This window comes from Malurus melanocephalus, unplaced genomic scaffold (assembly GCF_030028575.1).
Source record: "Malurus melanocephalus ecotype Western Australia unplaced genomic scaffold, MMel_1.1 scaffold_8, whole genome shotgun sequence".
In the NCBI taxonomy this organism is placed as follows: domain Eukaryota; kingdom Metazoa; phylum Chordata; class Aves; order Passeriformes; family Maluridae; genus Malurus; species Malurus melanocephalus.
Window position 1 is genome coordinate 1460763 of NW_026623240.1, and position 17793 is coordinate 1478555.

General features: G+C 36.1%; 1 protein-coding gene across 1 annotated transcript in view; it reads right to left on the bottom strand.

Annotated features, from left to right (window-relative positions):
* Positions 1-4706: 4706 nt before the first annotated feature.
* Positions 4707-17793, bottom strand: part of ABCD3 (ATP binding cassette subfamily D member 3) — a 28046-nt gene continuing 14959 nt past the window's right edge. The window contains exons 6-23 of the mRNA XM_057373569.1: positions 17639-17736; positions 16898-17021; positions 15888-15944; positions 14612-14754; positions 14184-14253; positions 13740-13809; positions 13524-13621; positions 13354-13445; positions 12804-12892; positions 12655-12727; positions 11566-11629; positions 11127-11204; positions 10971-11036; positions 10779-10868; positions 10442-10561; positions 9876-9980; positions 8503-8559; positions 4707-7754 (exon numbers count right to left, since the gene is read on the bottom strand). Of these exons, the coding sequence (XP_057229552.1) occupies positions 7677-7754; positions 8503-8559; positions 9876-9980; positions 10442-10561; positions 10779-10868; positions 10971-11036; positions 11127-11204; positions 11566-11629; positions 12655-12727; positions 12804-12892; positions 13354-13445; positions 13524-13621; positions 13740-13809; positions 14184-14253; positions 14612-14754; positions 15888-15944; positions 16898-17021; positions 17639-17736 (1572 nt within the window). The 3' untranslated portion in view covers positions 4707-7676. The remainder of the gene's footprint in view (positions 7755-8502; positions 8560-9875; positions 9981-10441; positions 10562-10778; positions 10869-10970; positions 11037-11126; positions 11205-11565; positions 11630-12654; positions 12728-12803; positions 12893-13353; positions 13446-13523; positions 13622-13739; positions 13810-14183; positions 14254-14611; positions 14755-15887; positions 15945-16897; positions 17022-17638; positions 17737-17793) is intronic.

A 17793-nucleotide genomic window follows, 5' to 3' on the forward strand; every position in this document is an offset into this window, starting at 1 on the left:
TCTAATTACATTAAGTGCAATTTTTTTACTGTCTTGTTTAAAATAGCAATGAAGTTATTCATATGAACTCAAACAATCRTTATAGTTCCACATCTCATTTACATTCACATTCTTTTGTTTCTATTTTCAAGTTTTCTACCTTATTACTTCAAGAAATATTTAAGTAGCAAAGTAATGACATYGTTATATTCACAAAAATATTTCATCGAAAGAGGTTTAATTAAAACCCACCTTCCTTTGAATACAGAAATATTTTCACAATGAGATCATATGGTAATTTTAAATTAGTCATTCAGTAATCACACAACTCAATTAAAAAGATGTGTGTAATTAAAAACAATGAGATTTTAAAACCTACTGCAATACGACGTACTCATTATTCCAGGGAAAAATGTGGGTTTGTTGAGGTTTTTAAGGAATGCATCCTTGATTAACACAAAAAGTTTTCCATCTCTTGCCTTCATACTTTACCATCCATTCACACCAAATATGTACATCTCCACAGAGATAATACTCAGTCTGATTTCCCAACTTTCCATTTTATTCTTCATATGATCATTTGCTTCCATAAAGCACCAAGGGTGCCACCACACCCCTGTATGTCACTGCTGCAGGAGTCACTGCAGTGGCACWGTGGACATCACAGATCTGTTCCTCCCCTCCCCTCCCAGTGATCCATCGAAACAGCGGCCCTGCACGTACCACTTGTACTGGGAGCAATCTCCACAACAGGAATTCTGCAAGCTGCGGCTGGTTTTTATACTTCGTGTGCCTAGAAAAGGTGACACCAAGTGGCAAAAAAGGGTATAAACAGCATATTAACAATCCAAACGTTCCTAAATAAATTAACACGCTGAGATCCAGTTTGCACCCAGATTTCAGCAAAATTTGGAGGAAAAGGGCACATGGAACTTGTTAGATCTTCTCTTTTTAATAATGAAGAGCAACAGAGTTTGAACAGCTCAATAAGATCTAATATTAAGGGTAGGAACGCTCTCTGCTCCTGAACACCTCCCATGTTCTACTCAGTGATTCTGACTTCTCCAGGMATCTCAGGTTGCAACAATGTGTTGCTCGATATTCAAGCACTGCTGGAAACAAGGCCCAGTTAACATTCCATCAGTACTTACCTACTACTTGCATGTTGGTGTTGAAGCCTGCAAAAAACCATACTCCTTTCTGACAAACTTCTCTGGCCTCAGAAACTCAGAAGTAGCTGAGAATTCTATTTTCATGCTGACTGTTAAGCTTCATACCAGACTTTCTTTCCTCAGTATCCTTCAAATAGAAAAACAGAGTCTGCTTGCTGCCCTTCTAAGTCTTAGAGGAATGGACAAAGAACCTCAGAATTATCTGAGACTGAAGTCTTTTGCAAGTACTGGAAAATGTTTTACTACTGCTGCACACCGTAAACTGAGCTGTAGGAGCCCTGTGAATTATGTTAAGTACAGGCTATGTTTGGAACTGTGATAATATGCTATCCAGTGGCAAGGAAAACAAAGGGACTGGTAGCAATAGCTGGAGGGCAGCTGTGTTTGAAACTGGGGCTATTTTGGGCCATACGTGCTTGGAGTTCTGCTGAGCCCACCTTGAAAACCACYCCAAAACCACCTTTTGAGAGAACTGACCTTCCACTCCAGAGGAAGTCAAAACAGGTCCCAGCTGAGAAGCTGCTCTCCTGCACCCAGTCTCTCATCAGATCCCTGCACAACGAACTCGGAGACAATAAAAGACATGGTGTACACAGGAACCACCATCTGTCASACACATCTGCTCCAGTACCTTCTACACCTCCAGCATGATGCACCTCAGGGCCCTACGGGAAGTTTGACAGCAGTAACACCCTAAACATGAAGAGAATATGAACATCTAACCACAAGTAGCCCAAAACTCTCTGCTTAGAACAACATGCAACTATTCTAATAAGTGTAAAAAATTAAAAGATTGGTTTTAATCTAGTTAGCATTGGTAGGCTGAGTAGATTTGACCTTGGCCCTTAATTCCCTACTAAGCTCCAAAAAGTTTTAGCAAATGGTTCCAGGTTTTTCAAAGAAGTCTTGTYGCAATATATAATATTGCATCCAAGTTTTAAGAAGCCTCCAGCACGCATGCCTTTCTTTTTAACCACTATTTTTTCCCAACACATAAGCTTATTAACTCCTCTATAGATACTTCAGCCTTCAGTGTGTTACCAAGTCTGTCACATCAGTAGCTTCTGCCATAGCTRTCAGTAAAATACTACAATTAATAAATAAAGGTTAGCTTATTTTGGGGAGCACCTTTACACTTGTCATGATTCAGAATGATTAAAAGTAGTCAAATGATTTTTAGGACTTACTTGCACTAAACCACTCAGGATAAGGAGATTTTGGGTATATTTGGTTACAGCGAAGGTGYCTTGAACTACATGTGGAGTCKTTCAGAGCAGCACCCTCCAAACTTTGATAATCAAACTTAAAAATGGAGTTTTGATTTGTGCCAAAYTTTTAAGTTAATTTAATGCAGAAAACTTGCTTAGTTACGTAGGTGGAGTTCCCTATTTCTACCAAAGTAAAAGGATCTCAGCACATTTTGATCCGTCTAGACAGAATTGACCCAATTTTTCCAGTTCTGTTCTATTTTGGTTCAACATTACGCRTAGATGCCACTGGTTTCCTAAAATGAGTGATGGGTGGGGAATAAGGATGTTGGTTTGTGGACAAGCAGAGCAGGGAACAGGGCTGGACACTACAACAAATGTACYCCTTTCACCAGTAAAAGCAACTGTGTTCAATCTTTATGGTTCAGACTCACCAAAGGTCACTAAGASAGAGGTTTCTAGTGTAAGAAAATTGTGTAAGAGAGATTGTGATTAGACCTGGTTTGTGAAAGATATTTCATATAAGTGGAGTGTCCAAGTTTCCCTACTCTATTTTAAAATGCCAACTGGATCATTATTCTTGCACTGTTGCATTCATAGCAGGATTACTAGCAAAATGTCTTCAGTTTCCCAAGTCAATCCCCATGGAATTTGCTTAGGCATATTATTCCTATTTAATCCCTTAATTTATTGTATTTTCTAAATTACGCCCTTAACACAGCTTCTGTCTGTGAAGTTCCAGGCTGCTTGTCACCTGACTCTGCTTTTGAATACAAGGAAAGAAAATTATGCAGAAGTTCAAAGAAGGCTTTGAAGGTAACATTTTCTCTAAGGTTTTTAACATGAAAGACAAGTGGCTTTCATAATAATCTAATTTGGCTGTATTTCTGTTTCAAGATGAACAATAGAATGGTTTGGGTTGAATAAAACCAGTTTTATCCTCTCTTTACACACAAGAAGATGGGTTTCATCAGAACATATAAACAGATATTATAGGAACCTATAATGAGCACAACCACTTTGACCTTCCAGGTGAAGTTCCAGGCATCAAAATAAAAACCTGATTGTGTGCACAGCACTGGCAAGAGCCTCGAACCACAACATGTGAAGGGAAAACCAACCAACCTGTTCCTGACWCAGCTGCATATCCCTGATTAGTAAAACCAACAAATCTCTTTCCATGCTCTGGTAAGGAACTGGCACAAACCACCTGGCTATGCACACCTAGTAAAGAAGCAAACAGATTATACATAGAAATAACTGCTTTGAACAGCAGCTCTGTAAGCAGAAATTTGAACTTGCACCTGTTGATTTTCTTGACAGATTTCTTGTGGTTTATTTTCTCTATAAAACCCAGGCAACCTTTTCACCCCACTATTTTTCACAGTGCAATTTCAAATGACCAYTATCATGGATGTATCTATGGGCATCTCGTGGTACCGATGACATGGTACCATGAGATTTGAATTTTAATAATGGATTTTTAACTCCTACCTTGCCTAAAAGAAATATAAGCATTAAACATCCCATCCACAACACAGAAGTTYCTTTTTTTCCTCCTGTCGAACTCATCAACTCAATTGAATTACACTGATTTCTAAGACTGCATCTTTGGTTAAGGTATTTTCCTTCAAAGGGAGCTCTATCCTTTAAGAATGCTAAATAATACACTTGTTGCACAACTAATTTCAGTTAAGAAAAGGAGAAATCTGTACTAGTTAGCATTAGAAAATGTTGATCACTTAAAAATCACTTACTTTAAGTGTTTTGAGTATCCTGATAGCTGGTATGTCTACCACAACAAAGGAAAACCAAAAATCACTAATACAATAAAGATGGAAAGTAATTAACTTATTTTCCTCAAAGCACAAAGATTAAGGAGCACTCAAAAGAATTACCTTATTACATAGTGATACTGTGTTAATCTTATTYGGGCTGTTCTAAAATCAAAGGGAAAAGAAGAGGCCAGAATCACAGAATGTTCTGAGCTGGAAGGGACCCACAAGGATCATTGAGTCCAGCTCTCAAGCAAATGGTTCGTGTTTTATTAGCCAATGCTGTAGCCAAGTAGGCCAATCTCAGTGCAGATTTAAAGCAGATTAAAGCACCTATAATCCAATTGCTCTAAGTCCGTGTCCTCAGGCAGTGAGCTCATGTACCTGCTTAAGCCTAAAAGGGATGGCATCACCTGGTTGATTCCAGGGCAAATTTCAGACAGTACTGCAGATTTTTTAAGCTGAAYGCAAGACAATCGACTCATTGAGCAATTCGACATTTGTTGCATATGCATTCACTCTACTCATACAGAATTCCTAATCACACCATTAAGAAACATAGAAAGCTTAGATATCTTTTATCTTTCAATTTATTATTATTATTTCAGAGGCACTTAATGTCTTACATTTACATAGCGCCATTTCCCCCTCCAAAACACTTTACAGTATTTACACACAGGAATGTTTCCCACCACTGTTGAAATGCAGCCATCTGACTATTACCAGTACCATCTTCAAAGCACCAACAGTTTGAGACTGAAAGTATTCATCAATATGTTGTCTAAGATAGTTCAGAATTCCATTTAATGAACTTCCAACTTGTGCTATTAAAGAAACATAACTAAAATACAGTATCACAGTGCAATTCTGCAACAGAACAGACTTTGATCATTTTCATTAGATTTTTTTACAATCTCTCATTAGATCAAGTCTACCTCAAACACTTTAATGTAAGGCCTTTTAAGAATAAAATTCTAAAATATCTTTTTTCATATACTTTCTCTATAAGCCTCTCTTACAATCAAGCACAGAAGAATATTTTTCTTTCTTTCCAGTATATTCAGAAACACCAAGTCCTGGCCCTAAGGAGATACCAGCATTCTCAGTTTCAACGAACTTCATGACATCTAAAGGCAAACCTATTCCTCCTTGGTTTTGGAGATGGATTTTTTGTTTGCTTGTTGTTAGTTTTAAAAATAAATACAAGGTTACACAAAATTCTGTTATAAACAGTAAAATTGTAAAGTACAATTGGGATTGGCTGCTGGGGGCAATGTAAGTGTGTGTATGGTTTTGCTTGTTAGCATTAAAATACATTAAAGTATCCCAAGTTCACTACTCCACTGCAAAAGACTTCCCTAATCACAAAGATCATAGCAACTTCCTTAGTTTAGAGATTAATTTTTCCTTTGTCTTTCTAAAAGGCTACTAAAACATCCCTTACAAGAGAAGAATTTGTATTGTGCTGAGAACTTTCACAAAATAAAACCCCAAACCAAAAAACCTCCCCACACAACAACCTACCTGGCATCCCTATTTTCATGGTTATAACTCAAAAAAAGACTACGACCTCACACACAGCATGCTGCTACCTGCCACGTTATGGCTGATGTGTGAATCTGAATGAGCAGAAACAAGAGATTAGTTAAATCAGGCAGTTATCTGCCTTCCTGTAAACAAGCACAAAAATTATTCTGGTACCTTATTCTCTTGAATATGCCATACTTCAGAGAGAAGCTTTTATGATTTCAATTGATGCATTATATTCTGATTCTACCGTGGTCACTAGATTCTTGTATCAGGATAGCTGTTTGCAATTGAGTACTTTGAAAGAATATTGACAGACAGGGGCAAGAACTGTGATAAAAGGAAAAACATTAACAGGTAGCAATTTCAACATGAAAGGAAATGACTAATCAAATGTGGGTAAAAATTAAACAGCAGTGCATCCAAGTACATATCCATTTTATAAAAAGTAGGGGCTTTTTTAAAATCTAAACCCTTGATAAAAGATGCACAGAGTATAGMTGTAGTGCATATTTTATGCATGCCTTCATGTAGTGCATTCCTATATTACATCGTACATGGAACACTAAAAAACTAATAGACCTTCACTGTACAACAGGTATTGTATTTTTTTTGTATTGTTTTAAAGCCTAAACAACAATTCAGTTTGAATTATACCTTCCTATTCCCTGATCACAAAAAACACCTTGCTGATTTTATGTTTGTTGAAGTCAAACAACAACCATGGTAATCATTCACATGGAAAAAACAATTACAGTAAGCAATTATAAAAGTTTGGTTTCTTTGAGAGGATTTGGCAGTTGGAAAAAGAAAACCAGCAGGGACTGGAGATCCTCACACAATACAGTGATTACTGGTAAATAATTTATATCAGAAATCAAGAAACATCATGACAAAAAGAGAGCAAACATGAAGAATGAAAGCATTGTTTCAGGCTTCATAGCCCAGAGGACCAAGGGTACCATTATGACTTCCTTTCAGATTCAGACCTGAAGGGTAACTAAAACTGTAAGATCATCAGGTTTTTTTTGAAGAGGGGGAAAAGGAGGAACTTGGAAAAAGTAACTGCTGTATTACAAGACTGAACTTAGGAAAACAGTCTGCTATTTCAGAGATTAACATTTTTGAGTCCATTCTAATCTCTACTGATTGGAGGAATGACTGGACCCACATTCCTTTCTGTTTCTTCTTGTGGGAGTCATTCATTTCTTCAGAGCTAAAAACATTCACAAGTTTGATACAAGGATCATAATTTTTCTTTAAACTCCCCTTTTTTTATTGTGRGCCAGCCCTCTCCTCCCTCAACCTCCTCTCAACACGTCGTTACCACAAGATTTCTGTGACAGAAAAGGGACAGTTGGGGTGGAGGATGGATGAAACTTTTGCTAAATTGGGAGAGAACGGCAGCTGAGCTGCAGCAAGAACTGCAGCTGTTAAAGAGAATTCAAATCCCAGCAAAGAATAACGTTTTTTTTTAACCACCAGAAGGAATTAGTTTTGTCTTCTAGTTTCAATTCATCCTTTTTCAGCAAGGGCACATTGGCTATATCACAAGGCTTGGACAAGGAAAAGGCTCTTKGATTTACCAGGGCACAGATCTGAAGATGGGATAACGTCCTGCAGCGTGCAACATCACTCTGAAACATGCACAGAACAGAGCAAAAATCCAAGACTGCTTTGCAGGAACAAGAGAGGTAGCAACCCTAATTTTAACAGGGTTTTTACTGAAGGGAAAGAAGGTCTACAAAAGTCAAATCAGCCGATTTCAAATGGTTTGCATCCCAGGATGAATCAGGTTACACTAATTTAAGCCCAATTTAATTTAGGCAGGTTTTTAAACCACAAGAATAAGGACATTCTTAGTACGTATCAATAATTAAACCAACATATACACAATTAGCAATATCCTACATAATAGTAAATGCTTAACAAGCTGAGTAATTTTATGGTACATTGTCTGACATTCTACACACTTTCCATAATCATCAGTCTCTGCAGCAGTTCAGTTCATGACTTTAAGATCCAAATTCAACCGTGTCTTCAGTTATTTTCTTGAACTCATAGTTTCCTCTGCCATCCATATGCAAGTAGAACTGCAAAAAAACAAWATATGTTATTAAGCACCTAAAAATTACCAAGTCTACAAAGACCTAAATAAACTGTATTTTGAAGTAGTTTTAAAAATCTTTAAAAAACATCTAAAAAGTTATAATCTTAAACTCAGCTAACTAGAGGCAAAGCTGCTCCCATATCACACTAAATTCAACTGCATCTGTAAAAATGTTAAACTGTATTTTTGCACCTCGTGTATTAGTCTGCTAACAACCAAATCTAGACTTAGCACTATTCTCTTGGGGTTTTGGACAATATACTTAGGATACACATTCATCYCTGTGTATTAATTCAGTATTTTTACCCACATATACAGTCTGTCTGCATAACAAGAACAGTAAAATATCAGTTTCCAAGAAAAAGAGTCCATATATTAGAGATCTCTTTTTAAGGCACAATTGTATTAGATATGATGAAAACAAAAAACTTCATGATGATTACTGGATTCTAATTCAAGAAATTTTTTTGAGTCTAAGAAAGACGACTTAAACATGTAGAGAGCCCCCTCATATTTTTGTGGCTACTTTTATAGATACATAAATATTTTTGGATGGTGTTCCTTTATAACTAAAAGAATATTTCAAATAGTGAAATGGGATTATGAAAAGTAAAACCTTAAAAAACCCCAAACAGAACATGACCTATTAGGATGTAAGATGACAACACCTCGAATCACAAAGTCAGTCAACAAAACCAACAGATATTTTTAAGAAAGCAAAGACTACATACATCATGATGTTTCCAGAGTGACTTCCTGTGGGAAACAGTGAAGAGAGTGATGCCAACCTATATGATGAAAAAACCACAAAACAGTTAATTCTTCTCATGGGTTAGGTGTCATTTATTTTTCAGTATTATAGCAGATGAAGATCTTAAATTCATGACCAGAAATATTATTAACACTACACATACATAGCTTTTAAGACAAGAGTTTTGCAGTGGGAAAAACCAAACAGCAGGGATTTATCATTTACAATTGATTTCACCATTATTTTGCTCCTAAAGATTTGTCAAACATAGAATGAACTGAGTAAAMGGGGCAAGACAGAAAGCAGGTAAAACAATTAAGCTGTTGAATAAAGGAATTTTAACAACAAAAAAAAGCCCAAACACACAAAAGCTGTAATGAATTGTAAACTTAAGTGACTATTTAAAGTGAATAATCTTCCTTTGTTTCCCTTCAACTCAGTCATCAACTATTCATCCCCAACAGTAAAAGCAAAGACAAACTGACTCTGATGATAAAGCAAGGTAACATTTTTTCTTTCTGCAAGGACAACCTAACCAGGAATTCTATTTTTCAGTAACATGCATTAATCATTTGGCAAGTACAATTGAATATTCAAGTTAATAGAATACATATATGGAAAATAGCTTAAAAGATTGCCATGGTATTGATATCGGTGTGGTAGAATTAGATTATGAAATAATGCTCCTTCTGCAGGGTCCTCACAGAATGTCCTTTCACCACTACAGAGGGCTCCTGAAGTTATAAGCACCTATTTCAGTGGATGCACAGCTTTGCTCCATTATTATTCTAGAATACTGTGACTCAAAGCCCATTCTTTCCCAGACCAGGGTATGAAATTGAATCTTACTGATTTAATATGGCACTACAGATAATCTGAAATGGTGAGTTTAAGAGAAAAAGGAAACACAAAGCTGTATTTAAGATCATCATATTTTCCTGTAGTTCTTGGCTTTYAATATCTCAAAATAGATAGAAATGTTAACTTCCAGGCTCTCACTTCTGTTGCCCTGGCCAAAAGAAACCTTTTGAGCAACAAAACATTATACAATCTTAGATTATTTGATCTAAACTTGACATACTAAGACTCTATCTGGAAAAGTAAAGTTACGTAGCAGTTGGCAAGAGCTCTCAGTTTATCACAGAGGTTACATGTATGTCTAAATTATCCTAGGACTACAAAACAATTACTGAATTCTAATGTGCATAAAGTTGCATGCCCCTCTAAGCTTTCCTTTAGTTTGTTTTTTTTTTAATTTTTAGTCTGCACTAGGCATCAGGAAGAATGAACTTTGCACCATTTTAGGTTTCTTGTAAATGTACAGAGATGTAATTCCAGAAACAAAGAGCTCACCTTCCGGCAGTGGCTGTAAATGTAGCCCTCTACATCCACACTAACAGCACTGGTGCACTCATCCAGAATTGCAAACTGGGGCTTGTGATAGAACAGCCTTGCCATCTGGAATGCAAGCCAAAAAAAATACAGAGTACCAAAAACAGAGTACCAATGGATACAGAGTACCAAAAACGGTGCAGTGCCAGAAGTTAAACCAAGAATTAGTGTCCAAAAATTTACTATGGCAAAGRAATTAAGTTGGTACCCACTGAAACCTGAAAATCCAAAAGCTGTACATTATGTTATACTTTTTTTTATTCAAGATAATTATTTTAGAAATTCTGTTTATACAATGAAAGCATGAGACATGGTGAAAGGACGTTTAAAAGCTAACATTTCCTTTTMAATTCTGAGTACAAACCCTACTGTTTTCAGTTGTTTTATCAGTATTTAGGTATTTCATCCTTTGGGGGGTTCTTTTAAGTCAAATGTTAATATTTAATAAACAAGGATAGTTCACAATTCAGATTATACTTTTTACTTATGTTCTGCATTTGTTAAGCATTTATGCTTTTGAGACATACTGCCATTCTCTGCTTTTCTCCCCCGCTGAGTACRTCCATCCAGTCCTGAACGCTGTCCCAGCCTCCTTCACGCTCCAAGATTTGACCCAGCTGAACATTGTCCAAGTACTCCTTCAGCACCTTTGATGGAAACAGGAAGGACAAATAATGCTTACATGAACTTAACAAACAAGTTGTCGAAAAAGGTTATAAAGGATTATACCGTAATATTATCAGCCATGGTAAATATTAAAATCCTATTAAATGCAGTGCTTTTAATAGCAGTTTCAGTATTTTAAAATTGGAAGTGTTACTCATCGTGAGCAAAACAAAGGGTTAATGAACTAATTATCATTACCTGGTCAGAAATCCCTTTCCTCTTCTGATCTTCCAAAGTATCYGGGTATATAACTTGATCTCTGAGCGTTCCAAGAGTCATGTACGGTCTCTGAGATACAGTTAGAACCAAAAAGATATGTCAAGTATTTCCAAACACAGTCAAAGCAGAAAGAAAGAGAACAGTATTGTCAAGTAAAGTACTTGGTCTCACCTGAGGCACATAGAACAACTTTCCTCTCACAGGTTTTGTTAAACGCCCACCAAACAAAGGCCACAACTGCAAAAGGAGAAAGATTAAAAATTGACAAAAAAGTCCAATTACAACCGAGCTTTGCATTTTCCCACTTGTTTTAAGAAGTTCCCTTACCTCACCAAGAACACGAAACAGGGAGCTCTTCCCACACCCATTTGGCCCACAGATCAGTACATTTGCACCAGATCGAACCTAAAATGGAARCAAGAAGCCAACAACATAAAATGGTAGTGAGGAAATACTGCTGAAAGATTCTACAAACAATAAGGCAATCTGGTATCACTACATGCTYGTATACAATTTTCTGACATTAAAATGAGCAATGTCCAGCAATAATTAGGTTTTTCCCCAACTGATTTAGCACCAACTGCTGGAAGAAAATGCACATCTAACAATGAAAAGTTTTCTTGGGAAAATAGCTTATTGCCTTTTTTTAAAAACTAACATGATGATTTGTTTGCACTTTTCTTATAAGTCGGATGACCTTTGAAATTATCATCTTCCCTTGAAAATTTTATATTAGTATTGTTTCCTATGATGCTAAATAACTTACCTCAAAGTTAAGGTCTTGAATCAAAACATCTCCATTAGGTGTCACCAGTGGGACATGATCAAACCTGTAYATATTGAAAAGTTAAAAAAGGAAAAGCAAAAACCAACAGTTGCTTTAAAGAAGGTAATACTGCGTTTTTACTTCAGAGGCTTAAGGCACAGGGAAAGACTTCAGCAGTATTTCATTCACCCCCCCAGTTTCCAAGAATTAACTGCTAAAGAGTTCTTGAATCAAAAAGGTACCCTAGCTTTTAAACACCTACATCTGCAAGGTTTGCTTTTATTCCCTATATTTGTTTTCTTGAATCCTTCTAAGCCTCTGGTCTCCAAAACACTTAAGGATGCATGTCATTTTARACCTAGCAGTGAAGTGTATCTCTTTAGTTCTAGGATACACAATGAATGATTTCCTTACTCACCTTGCCCTTGCCTTTTTTAAAAATGAAAATAATAAAAGTAGCTGTATCATCTATTTTCCCCCTTCCTTCCTCTCTTTCCCCTCTACTTCCCTATCTGCTTTCCACACTGTCCAGATTGAGATAATTTAATCTCTTCGGTGGCTATATTTAATGCCTTTAAGTAGTAATACTGTGTCAATGCTACCYTCTTTAGACTGCAAAGAATGAAGGAATTGATTGCTACACAAGTACATCAATGAAATCTCTAAACATGCAGAATTACAAGCAAGTACTTTGAAAATTAATACAGACTTGCCCCTGATTTTTACAGCTGAATTATATAATGGAATTAAATCYGTAACTAACATATTTCTAAGAGGAAGCAAGATGGCCTGGGAAGTTGTATTTCAAGGGACAATACCAAAATGGAATGTTAACAAAAAGCCCACATCCAGAGAGCAGATTATGTCTTCTGCTAATATGAGAAGATAAGGATTGACTTACAGAATAGAAGTGCTGAGTGGGTGTGAGATGGAATTACTAGTAAATAAACTACAGTACAACAGGAATTCCAAATTGTAATAATGGATATTCAAACCTCTATTAATGGTCACATRGAGAAAGACCAAAAAGAGTTTACATTAAAAAGCTAAACAAGTTCCATTGAACTTATAGAAACTTTGCAAACGTACTTGATAAGGTTATCAGTGTTGATAATTTCTCCAGATCCAGGGATCAAAGACAAAGGTTGCTTTTTATCTGCATCTTAAATGAAGAAAAAAGTATTAGTGACTGGAATGTTATGCAGAGATGCACATATTGCATATCGTATCACATCTACCTTTTTCTTGTGATATCATAGTACGCTGGTATTTGCCACTGTTCAAGTCCTTCAGAACTTGCATTAATTCTGTAATTCGAGCCGTGAAACWAAAAAAAAAAAAAAAAAACACCACCTCAAATCCATAGAAGCTCTAATGAGCACTCTGTCAAACTGTTGAAATGACTAAGTTATTTAACCTAGCACAGAAACAGAATGTCCACATTTCACAGTTCCACCAGCTTGTCTAATATGCGTCATATTTACAAGCTACTTTTCCTATAATGGCCAAATTTTTCTTCTTATGATGCACAAAAAAAAGTTTGGTAAATAATCAATACATAATTGATTTAAGAGCATTTGACAATGTTTCAACTAGACATTCAAACTGCATGCTGGTACTATTTAGATGYAAAATTTCTAGTGAACATAATCAGCATATCTTCAGATATATTTTCAGCATAAAATTGTTTTAATTTCTCAATTTTTAGCATGCTGCAAGGAATAAAGTTCATTTTAATTCTACAATCAGTTTCTTAAATTGAGATAAGATCCTTTCTATTAAGCTTACCCAGCCAATCTTGTCATTTCACGGCCTGCTAGGACTATTCTGCCCAAAGCTTGAGACATTCTCAGCAGCATTCTTCCACTTTGGTAGTAATCCTAGAGTAGAAGAAAGTTGCTTTACACAGACTGGCCAAATGTAAAATCTAGAGGTTGATTTAATTCTGGTTTATTTACCTCCAAAAGTTCGGCATGAGTGCTATTCTGATGACGAGGATCAGACAGGTTCAAAAATGGACGACTAACAACCAGGTAACCAACCACAGTGGCAAGGTCTGCAGTTTAAGAATAAATATTAAGCTACACATTAATTGAAACAGAAAGRAAAAMAATATTTTTTATGTAAAAAGTTTGTTATTTATAGAAATCCATTAGAACTGAACACACACTTACATTTGGCAATGATAGTATCAATGAAACCCATAGAGAATCGGAACARGATGAAATTATGCAAGTGTTCCACCTGGTAAGTTACAGAAGAAAAAAAGTTCAAACTGTATCAGTACCTGTTTTAYTATCTTTTACTAGATATTTATTAAATAAAGAGTCCCTGCTGGCAAAGACTTGTACTTGATATCAAAACAACCTACATATGAAACTAAACAGTSAGAACAATAATTGTAGTGGGTGACAAGGATATAAGGGGCAAGAGAAAGGCCATTCTATCAGAAACTTCTGTCTGCTTATGGCCTAGTAGCTAATTTTTTAATCTAATGAATGCAGCAGCAAAAACACCAAGACACTATAATTCAGTTTATATGAACACACGTCAAGAATCATGGTGAAAGAATTAATTAGGTCTTGCTTAAGATGTTTTAAGAGATGAAAGAGGCTTACCAGCTTACGGAAAGTCTTGTGAATAGTCTGCTTTTCTCTCGTGTTTCCATTATAAAAAGCAATTTCCTCACTGAAAAKAAATAAAYGAAAATAATGCAACTTCATTTTGTTAAAGACAGTCTTTGAAAAAGGTCAGCCATAAAATATGGGAATATTGCACTTTCAGTTGCCTTATGAAATCAGGGTTTGTACTTTTCAAAACAACAGAACATAAGCTCATTATACCCCAGTTAGTTTTGACTATGGAATATAATGCACATACAAATTACTTTATGATATTCTGCATAGAGATGCAAACACTTGGCTCAGATCTGATAGCATCAGGTATATTTTAACACACAACTTCCAACTTCCCAAGTATATTTTAACACACAACTTCCCTTTACCCCACACTATTGTCACTTCCGAGCATCCAAGCATGTGTATACCTGTTTGTAATGAGCCGTGAGTTGACATATCTGTACTCCCCTTCATACTTTTGTTCTATAATAGTCATCTTGCCAATTGGTCTCCTTAAACGTGTAAGGAAAAACCCTGAAATAATCAAGTATGCCATCATGCTAGCTGGACCCTGTGAATATCAAAAAAGAATAAAAGCTCAGACKGTCTCAAATGACAGTATCTGTACCCAAAATGCCCAGAAAGCACGAATCCCTTAATTCTCAGCTCCCATGTGCCTAGATTGCCAATTCAATTACATTTGCAATTCCAATCATGTCACCTTCTTTGGTGCAGTAGATACTGCTTTACTAATTTTACTAATTCTCTGTCCCCAGATGCCCTTTCCATTCCARCCTTCTATTCAAGTTTTTATCCCCACCCAGTGTGACCTGTGTCCTACAGTCCTATCTTATTTCATTAATGATTTACTGGTCCTCTCATTTCTTCTTCTTTTCTGCCTATTTCTTTTCCTCTTTGCAACACTGTCACAGAGCAGTCAATATTCCAATCCCATTGTCTTCTTTTATCTATACACATTTCCTGCTTCTCTCAAGCAGCCCTGAATCCTAAGCTTCCATAGATAAATGCATATGATTAAACAGCACTGAAGTGCGTAATGGCATAAACTGAATTTGACATTAAATGCACATAATAACTATTACAGGGAGCAGCTCAAAGACATCTGAGAAAAARAWGTTACCAAGGTTTAGTTAAGCCTTATTGCAAGTCTGTCTTAAAAAACTTTGCACCACGTGACCCACAGCTACTCCTTTYCAACCCCTGAACATTTTTGACAATGCCTCATTTCACTAAGATGAAGAATTATTTCTGAAATTATTCAGCTTATTGAATCTTACAGGTCAAAGCAAGAAATGGTTCCCCTTTATAGAGTCTGCATAGAATCAGAAAACTTATTTTCACCCTTAAATGGATTTCATGAAAGACATAAGCAGTCAAAAGCRTACTGAACTAAATGGGATTCCCAAATAAGCCCCACAAGAAAGTAAAGAACTTCCTTGATTCTTCAAATTCTTGATCAAATGCCTGAAAATACTGGGTTTTATTTTGCTTGCCTCAAAATAGAGGGCGCTAAAGTACACAAAACAGTAAGTGTAAAAGCTTATTTTCAGTATATCCCTTGAAATAATACAATTGGTAATCTACAATTACCACCTAGAGTTTTCTCAGATTCTGAACAGATACAAGGCTATAACCAAAGAAGGGAAAATGTGCTTGTAACTCCAAAAAACTCCCTCTACTTACCTGTGCTCCTATTGCACTTGTTAGCTTGAAGATATACAAAACTATATCCAAGAAGGGCTGTAAGACAAGCATACAAAAAAAGCCTTAGAACACAATCAAAAAATTAAAATAAATAGGCCCAGAAACCAGGTACCACCCCAGGAACAGTCACAGCTCTGTATTAAAAGCACAATACTGATTAACCTATAACACAAASTAAAAACTAAGACAAAAGAATCTCAGCCACCTGACTATTTTCCTGAAAACATTCACTCAAGAATTGAACATAAAAACATCATGATCTTTAGATAAATACATAACATACATAAAAGTACTTTGCCATTTTAGGTCTGGAATGACACTGCTCACTTACCAAAGGTGGACTAGAACACATGGTTACTCAGACTGAAGTAATTATGAGAAACACTGAATGAAAAGATAATGCCATGTATTTGGCTRAGTACCTGATAGAAGGAACATTTCAAAGTTCTATAAACTCCCTTTCAAAGCTAAAACAGCTGAACTACAGGTTTTGTAGTCAGATGTTTCTGAACAAAGTAACTTATAGTTTATTTATACTCAGCTTGTATGGAACACATAGCATCAAAAATATTTAGTCTAAAAATGCCAACAGYATTCTCATTCACTATTCAATCCCCTTAATATTTACACCTGAAGCAGCAAAAAGCTTATTCAATCACACCCTACCAAAAATAAAATTTGTATGTAACTAAGAGGTAGCCATTGCTTTTCTTCTGAAAACTACCTAGCTGAGAGTGCAAAGTCATCACTGTTCCTCTGCAAAAGAATGCAGTAAGTTTATTAAAAGAAAATTTAATAGAAATTATAACAACTCACAACAGTGCTTTGGTCATGAAAGCCACAGAGTGTGTGAAACAATATAGCATCGCAAACGATTTTTTAGTGCAATACTCCAAGCAATCCACATCCAAATGCAAATTGTTTTGAGCTGACACCTCCATCCTAAATGTCTACAGCTACTACTCAAAGTTCTCTCTCAAAAGACTTACCTTGCTAAGGTTTGAGTACAGGTCCACTACACTGTTACAGAATTTTTCCACATCCTGTGTAAGGAGTTGATCTGGATTAGCTATTCTGTTGTCCAGATTTCCCATTTTGTAGTATGTATAGGTTCTGAAACAAAAAAAATAGCAAAGTGGCAGAAAAAAAACATTACCTGGGATCTGAAATAACTGGAACTCTTTGCTTCATACAATTGAGATGCAAAGTAGCACAGACATTAAATGACTGTATGGAACCAACATAGCTTGTGCTTTTGCCTGACTAAATCTACATGAAATCCTACAGGATTTTTAGGCATTCAGGCTCCAGTATGTYTTAGTTGAAGCTCAGGCTCATGTTGCTATTGAATTTAGCTAGAAAACACTCACCAACTCAGCTTTAGTAAATCTGACAGCCAAAACTCAGTGCAGAAGGACAGAAGGAGCTACTCAAGCTCAGGCATCCAGTTCAGCCTTCACCACATGAAGGCAACTGAAGTCCTTTGGAAAGTGACCCAATAATGGAAGCAGTATGGTGTMTTTTTTACCCAACTGAACCAACTTTGCTATCTTTGTATCTGTGCCATATACAACCTGGATAACCCACTCATCCTCAACTGMAGGTTAATTGCAACCAAAAGCCTTTCCTGAGCAGCACACTTAACCTATTAAGCACCTTGCAACCTTCTTACTATGTAYTTAAAATTATTTGAATCAACCTTTAAAAACTGCAGACAAGGTGTTACTTACTTAAGATATTCCTCATAGAGGTATCTGGTAAGTCTTACTCGGAAGCAAAGCTTCAATTCATTTAGACCATACTTCAGAAAGTTATTCACTAAAGAGATCTAAAATAAGAGACAATAATATTTAGCTAACAACATTAAATATACTTAAATCAGCAT